General features: G+C 43.1%; 1 protein-coding gene across 1 annotated transcript; it reads right to left on the bottom strand.

Annotated features, from left to right (window-relative positions):
- Window positions 1-5,083: 5,083 nt before the first annotated feature.
- On the bottom strand, window positions 5,084-5,998 carry LOC103802001 (G-protein coupled receptor 55-like). Its single transcript, XM_009074439.1, has one exon. It carries the CDS (start codon window positions 5,996-5,998, stop codon window positions 5,084-5,086), a length of 915 nt encoding a protein of 304 aa, XP_009072687.1.
- Window positions 5,999-7,625: the final 1,627 nt, after the last annotated feature.

Below are 7,625 nucleotides of genomic sequence, written 5' to 3'. Positions count from 1 at the left end.
AGGAATGAAGTGACACAGGTCTCTGCTGTCTGCAGCTTCTCGTGGTTTCCTTCCCAAGCTCCTCTTTAGACTGATAAAGCTGTTTCAGCCAGTGTCCTTCCCTGTCTCAGTAACGATGGCTGGCTGAGAGGCCCAGGTTAGGTCTGTGGGAAGTGGCTTTACTTGTAGCGACAAAGTTAATACTTACCCAGGAACGGTTGGGATTTTGTTGGTGTACTCTGAAGTGTAATCTAAACTGGATTTCCTGAGTTTGTAATGCTTAGTTTTGGATTAACAATTGCCTGGCAATGTTTACAACTCTAAACTGCTGATACTTGGTCTCACATATAATCCCAGTTTAATGCCCTTTTTGTCTTGGAATAGAAAGAAGGATTAATAGGAATCTGTAGCAGACGTGAGGTTTTGCATCCGTTTGGTGTCTGCAAATGGCACTGATTCAGCTTTTCTTCCTGGGAAACACTTCTGATTCCTCATGGATTTTTGGTTGTAACAGTATCCCTCAGCAACATTTTTTATCACATTAAAAATCTGGTAAATGTTGTTCTTACAGAGTGACAGTGCATAAAATCAGAATAATAAGAATAAATGAGATGAAATGGAGGAGGCTGTAGGTGTGTCCTTTACCTTTCACAGAAGCTAAAGACATGAAGTTTCATTAGAGTTTGTTGCTATGGTAAACCTTTCTCAGTAGCAAGAAACCCGAAGGAGGGAGAAGTCTCAGCTTTGCTTGAATATTTGGTGCTTCCAAAAAACTGAAGGCAGAGGCACGTGAAAGGGAAGGAAGGATGAAGACAGGAATGAGTAAGGCAAACTGGAACACTTGATTGAAATGCAGCTTCACACTGGCCAGTTGCGAATCTAGAAACAAACGGCACAAGCTGAGTGTGAGTCAGTGTGTCTGCCCAGCAAAACCAGACACTCCTGGGACTCTGCGTGTCTCTGTCACACCAAGGACCAAAGTGGGAATTCTCCATCACTTTGCTGTGTCACTTAGGACTTTTTTACTTCTGTGTGAGACTTATACCAGTAAATGCAGCAGATGGAAAGAGCATGCAAATCGCTTCGCTCTGTGGGGAAATAACTGTGAAGGGAGCTGGGGTGTGATTTCTGCCTGTGCTTATCTGTAGTACTTCACTTTCGCAGCAAAATTAACTATTTCACTTCTCAGAGGACTTCTCCCTAGCATCTCAAGAGCTGCAAATTTGTCTTTACAGCATGTTCCTGTCCTTCTGCAGAGAAAACAAAGGGCAGTTTTAACCATCTCTAGTGGCAATAAAAATGCTAAAAACATTTTGAGAGGAGCAGAGCATAAGAAAATTCCTGTAAAAGCTTTTAAATTTCTCTTGGTACTTACCTTCCTGAGGTTTTTCTCATTATCATAGACGTGACATTGCTCATGGTAAATATTTTGTTCCGTCCATTTTATGTGAACATCTTTCATAAAACATAAAAAGTGAACTTTTTGTTAATTTATAGAACAGTGAGATCTCTGTAGAAGTTACTGCATGCCTGGTACCTGTGCCTATTCTTTCTTTGTGGGAGATGAATGCTTTGGTTAGGATTTCTGTGGTTATATGCAAATATCATCAGTGATGTGTTCTTATCAATCTTTTTTCCTTTCACAAACCAAACAGATACTTCCTGAGCCTGAAACATAAGATAATAGTTGTACCAGAAGAAAAAAAATTGGAAAACAAAGGACAGATATACAGTTAGTGGATGACCTAAGTTTGATCTTCACTGGTCTCCCAGATGAGTGAGGCTGCAGGGAATAGGACATGAGCTGCTGAAACACATGCCCAATTCCTTAGTGAAACCTGCAGATAAGTGAGTGGGAAGGCTACTTACATGAATACAATACAGGCTTGAATGTCTGCAAGACAAGTCTCTTGGCAAGAAATTTGGCAGCCTTGGGATGCATTTTGTGAAAGGCCTCTCAAATGAAATGTCTTCCTTGGCCCGAAGGGTGAAGTTCCCTAGCAAAGCAGCTTCACCATCTCCCATGACTTGCTGTGCTTTCAGTGCTGGTTTAAACCTTTTCCCTTTCACTACCCAAATGCAAAAATAAGTGCAAGTAGAAAAAGTGCTCCATAACAGCTCTCTAGCCCCCAGTGTAATTCTTTAAAAAAAAAAACCCTAATGATTTTTAGTATGTGTTAGGAATGAGTCCTCCGTTCTTAAGGGTGAATCATTTCCAAACAAATCCTTCAGTTTGCTTTCTTTTTTCTTCATATGAATTTCAGGTTTTCAGGTTTTTTCTTTCATTTTTTAGCACTCTGTCATTAATATTCCCTTTGTGCAAAGAGAAATCTCTGTAGTTTCACTAGATGCCCTGTGTCATGATTTGGATATAAAGCCCTACAAATTAAAAAGTTTTTGCAGTTACTCACCTGAGCAAAGACAGGATCACACCACACCAGATTTGACCTGGACAGGGAATGTTCAGAGGCCCAGAAGCAATAAGGTCCAGCAGGGAACTTTTGAGTAGAAAATATTGCCTTTGCAAAATTGTAATTTCCCCAAGGAATCTAGAATGAAAGTTGTTACCATTTCCTGATAGTTAGTGTTCTCTTAGAGCTGGCAGAGGTGCTGTGGGCCATGTGTAGAGGCAGAGAGCTCAGATGACAGTTGGCTGTACCCTGCCCCTAGACAGGCACACCACAGCCTGTTTGTTTCTAGAAAAATCAATGGCCAGAATCACTGGAGAAACACAGGGGGGAGGTCTGAGAGAAGAAGAAATGCCTCAAGCATTTTTAACTTGTCCTCTGTGCAGTGTGAATGATGCTTAATCTGGTCAACATCTAAGAATTCTAAGCAGTGTGTTATTGCTGAGGAAGGTAGCCAAGAAGCCAAAAATTCCTAAATTTAATATTCGTCTCACTGCTGTCTACCAGCACTCTGAATGAAGTTACAGTGCAAGTTACTTTACAATCTGTGGGACCAAGGACAGCAGGGTAACGAAACAAGAAATAACAGGCATACTTAAAAAAAGAAAAAAGGTTGTGCAACAGAGGAAGCATAAAATTACAGGTGAGCTTCTAGTCAGTTATAGCAGTGTAAGCCCAAAGTCATGTCAGTAAAACTAATGGAGCTGCCTCAGGCTACAGAAAAGCAATTGAGATCAGTTTTCTCATACACTTTGGCATTTTCTGCCTCCTGAGGTACTGACTCAACCCCTGTTCCCTATGTTCAAACATTATCAGTTAAAGTGGAGGTCCTCTAGGCATGGCCCACTGCTTTGAGATGTAAAATAACTCTTTTGCTCAGCACCATTTTCTTCTATTATTTGTTAAGTCTGTTTCCTAAAAAAGACTGAAGTTGCAGTGATAAAACCTCTGTGTCTACTGAAGTGTATTTAGTTAACAGATCAGTTAGGAGCAAGGAAATAATGAGGGTTGACTGTCTGCTAGTGGAGAAGCTAGTCAGGTATTCTGAAGTTACTGAGGGAATCAATGGAAATTGCATTGATATGGGGAGGGAATTCTTGCTGGAATGCCCTGGTGAATTTTATTTTCATGCACTTGTACATAATCGGGACATCACCAGTGTAAATGCACAGCCCTTGTCTTAACAGCAGCACAGTTCATTTTCTGAGCACCAGAATGACCCTGTAAACAGCAGCACACACTTAGGTCTGTGCTGGGTCAGTGTTCCCCTCCTCGGCAACTGAATTTCTGTGGTACCATCTCATACATAGATGCAGCAACTTCAAAAAAATTCAGTTTTACAGACTGGAGTCTCCATATGCAAATCACCAGCTTGGGGGAGAAATCAAAACACAGTTTGTGTGCTAGCCTTTTCAAAAGTGTGCAGAGAAAAGGCAGGTCAAAGGCTGGGATTAGTATCCCTGCCTAGAAGAACTACTGCAAGGATCCAGCTCAGCATGAATATGAAAATTAATTGCTTTAGTTGTTAAATCAGCCTCATCCCTCTAGAAGGTGGCAGCTGGCCACTGGGATAGTGTTAGAGGCAGCAGTGGGGTCACCCAGAGTGGTGGGCTGCCTCTCTCCAGGCTGGATGCACATTGTCACTCAGTTTATCTAGGTGCCTGTGAGCACTGATAAGAAGTAACTGACTGGATTGTTAGGCTCCTGCTGGATTATTTTTTATTGCCTTGTTTGTTTGAGAAATGGTAGTGCTCAGCTTGCTCCAAGGTCCAAGAGGTTGTGTTCCCACTGGAATTCTATGTTTCTAGCTCCTGCTTTATGGATCAGGGCTGCTCTTATCTTATCCCCCAGTAAGGCAGGGGTTGCTCCTTCAGATTCATGTGTTTGCCACTATGTTGGACTTAGGCTTTTTATTTCATGCTCTTGTTTGGTTTGGCTCTGTTCATGAAACTAGGTTTGTAGTGAAGCAGGAAGGAACAGAGGAGCTGGTGAGGAAGCCTGGAACTGGGATAGTCAATTAATGTGAGATGTGTGGGGACTTGAGCTAGTGGAAATATTAGTTAGAAGTGTGATGAGTTAGGTATAACAGCTGTCCCTAAACAAGCATTGTGCCTTGCAGAGCAAGTCAGCCAGTGGAGGAATGACGTGGGAATCTTGCTATAGCCATGTTAACCTAAAGCTGCCTGTGCATTTAGAGTTACAATCATTGCTTTTCTTTTAAAAGCATGTGCAAGTATAAACCCAACAGGTACATGTATGTGAGTACATGATCAGGGCAGGGGAGGCAACAGCATTTAATTTCAAGCTTTTTACCATAAACTCCAAGTCTCTGTTTCTTGGCAGTCCAAGTCTAGTGACTGAAGTATTGAGGAAGGTTTGCAGGTGCAATGTAGACAGGGAGGCTGAAAGATGCTACCACATATAAATGAACATTCTTTTTGTCAAAGTAAAAAGGAATCACATCGAAAGAAATATGCATCACCATTTATATGAATAACTACATTTCTTTTTACCCATAAATAATAATAGAAAACATTTTGAAAGGGTATAAAAAAATTAGGAGCAGTCTCCTGGGAATGGATTTCTGTTATTTTATGACATATTTTCAGATCTGAATATTTAAAGTTCAGGACCCTGTGCTTTCCACAGAAGCCTTGCCACACATCGCCCCAAGTAACTAACATGCAGTGCATAGATCAAGGCTTTTGCGTGGTGCTTGTTTCAGTGTTCGGTAACGGGTCTTCCAAGGACTCCTTTAAAACAAAATAATAACACACCCCATCAAGACAGCAGTTCAGGTTTGCCCAGGAAAGGGTGATCTGAACAATGTCTCGCACCACTTTTTGAAAACTTTTGTTAATTATGTCATTCTTCACCAAAAAGTACACCAAGTATGCCACGTGGTAGGGTGTGAAACAGATCAAAAATGCAACAAGGTTTGTCACCACGATCCTCTCTGCTCTGGTGGTGAGTGTTTGGGGGTTGTCTGGATTTCTGCACTTTCTCAAGCACCTGACAATTTGGGCAGTGCAGAAGGTCATGGTTGCCATGCTGCCAAAGAAGGTGATCTGCAAGGTGCTGAACAGGCCTATGTTTTTCCATATGTGCGTGGAGAAGTTATGGAAGCAGGATAAGATCTTGGGCGATTCATGCAGTTGTAAAGTACAGACTGTTCCCACTGAGGTGCCCAGGCAGATGACAACACAGACCAGTGCAGCTTTCTTGACGGATCGCAGGGTGAGAGCCATGAAAGGGTGCTGGATAACCATGTATCGGTCTATGCAGATGCAGAGGGAAATGAGGATGCTGCCATACATGTTTACAAAGTAAAGACTCTCCAAGGCAGAGCAAAACTTAGGCCCCAAGTTCCATGATGTGGCATTATGGTAGGAAATGATTTTAAAAGGAAGAGTAAGCAATAGCAAAGTATCCAAGAATATAAGGGCGATCATGTAGACTGTAGATTCTGACAGCTTTTTAACCTTAAAAAACAGGAAACACAGAGCCATCATGTTGAACAGCAATCCCACGGAAAGTGTGGGGATGTACATGACGAACTGGAACAGTTGCACAGTAGCACTGATACTGTTGTTGCCATAGGTGTCGTTCATATCTCCGGGTATGCTTGAAGAGAAGAAAATCACTTTCACCACAAGGAAGGATGAAGATCACATTTAACACACAGTACGAAAGCCAGTGAGGTCTCTGTGCATCCACAGACTTGGAGATGCTTTTTTTCTCATCTTGGGCTGCTGTGTGCTGAATTGCAGCTCCCAGTAACAGGGAGCTGCTCAGTGCCAAGGGATCCTGGGGAAAGGTTGTGCCTCAGGGAGGAGCAGAGCTTTCTGGGGTCCATGCCTTGCTTGCACTGTTACTTGCCACCCCAAACTCTGCTACCCTATAATTTAGCTAAGCAGAGTATAGATGTGAATGCACCACCCACATCTCTTTGCAGAACCAAAGCAGAAGTGCCTGATTTTAGGGTTTCTTGGACTGCAAAGGTGGAGACAATTTGTTGGATCTGGTTTCCTGTATCAAGCTATCGTAAGAGACCTTGGGGACCCAAGAGCATGAGGGTCCCCATGTTCATTAATGTGAAGGTCCCATACAGTTGTTGCCATCTTGCACCCTCTCCCACCATCCCTGGGCAAAGAGGGACTGTGATTACCTCTGACCCTTCTACAAGCTGTCTAAAATCAGCAGGCAGGAAGCTTCAAACAGGCTATTTCTAGCAGAAGTTCAATCTTTAGTAGAAGGGTGAGGTTTAAGAACCCAAGCTTTTGTCAAAATCACCCAGACTTACCACAGCAGAGACAGGGGTTGCAGGAAAGATGCAGCTGGATTCTTATCTGCAGGGAAGGGACTAAAAGTGTCGAGGTGAGCACTCTCTGACTTGGGTCATGAAGTAGTTATCTTCTTTAGAGGAAGAGTGCTGGCTTGATCCTTCTCTGAGACTCTCCTGGTAAGGACCAGAAGGTGCTCATTGGTTTCTGCAGTGCTGGTATCAGCTGAAATCAATTACAAATGCAAATGCCCAGGAATACCGTGCCCTTTCCTTCAGCCAGTTCTGTGATAGCAAATGTAACCCGTGAACAAAGCCTGTCGGAGATCTTTCTGTCAGTGCCCAGAAATTACTTTTGCTTTCTGTTCTCTAACTGTTACACGAGTTGCTGATTTCAATACTTTTCCATTTCAGATTTGCCAACCAGTTGTGAACTGTGCAAAGTTTCTATTCTGCAGATCAAGTCACACCCTGAGTGTTTCAGAGACAGCCTCTCCCTCTCTGTGGTTTGAGGGGGAATAAGATTTCTTTGAGAAACATTAGGCAAAACATTCAGCAAAAAGGAAATTTATTCCATACTAAGTAACTAGCAATTATTGTTAGGAAACCAGAGCAGGTTGGCTGTTTGCTCCATGAGGATACACTGATGCCATGTAAAGGATTCTGTACATTACTAATTTACATGACAGAGAAAACCAGCTCCAGAAACCCAGTTTGGGGAGGAGAATGGGGGCTGGGGGTGCAGGAGAGCATTTCTCTGGCAGGGTCAGGTGCAGAGATCCATCTGCAGAGCCTGTCCTGCTGTAGCAGGCAGAGGTTTCATTTGGTTTCCTGCAGTGGGCAGTGCTGCTGCCTGCATGAAGCACAAACAGCCTCCTTGCAGTGCTGAGGTGTGGGGAGACCTGGCTCAGTGGGGCAGCAGCCCTGGCAGCAGTGCCTGCTCTGCTGCTGTCTGC

Source organism: Acanthisitta chloris, unplaced genomic scaffold (assembly GCF_000695815.1).
Source record: "Acanthisitta chloris isolate BGI_N310 unplaced genomic scaffold, ASM69581v1 scaffold15535, whole genome shotgun sequence".
In the NCBI taxonomy this organism is placed as follows: Eukaryota; Metazoa; Chordata; class Aves; order Passeriformes; family Acanthisittidae; genus Acanthisitta; species Acanthisitta chloris.
The sequence above is the reverse complement of the archived record's forward strand: the minus strand, read 5'-3'. Positions and strand labels throughout refer to the sequence as shown.

What these genes read in the sequence shown, in the direction of transcription:
- LOC103802001 (XM_009074439.1), bottom strand. Translation starts at nt 5,998, where the DNA reads ATGAACGACACCTATGGCAACAACAGTATCAGTGCTACTGTGCAACTG.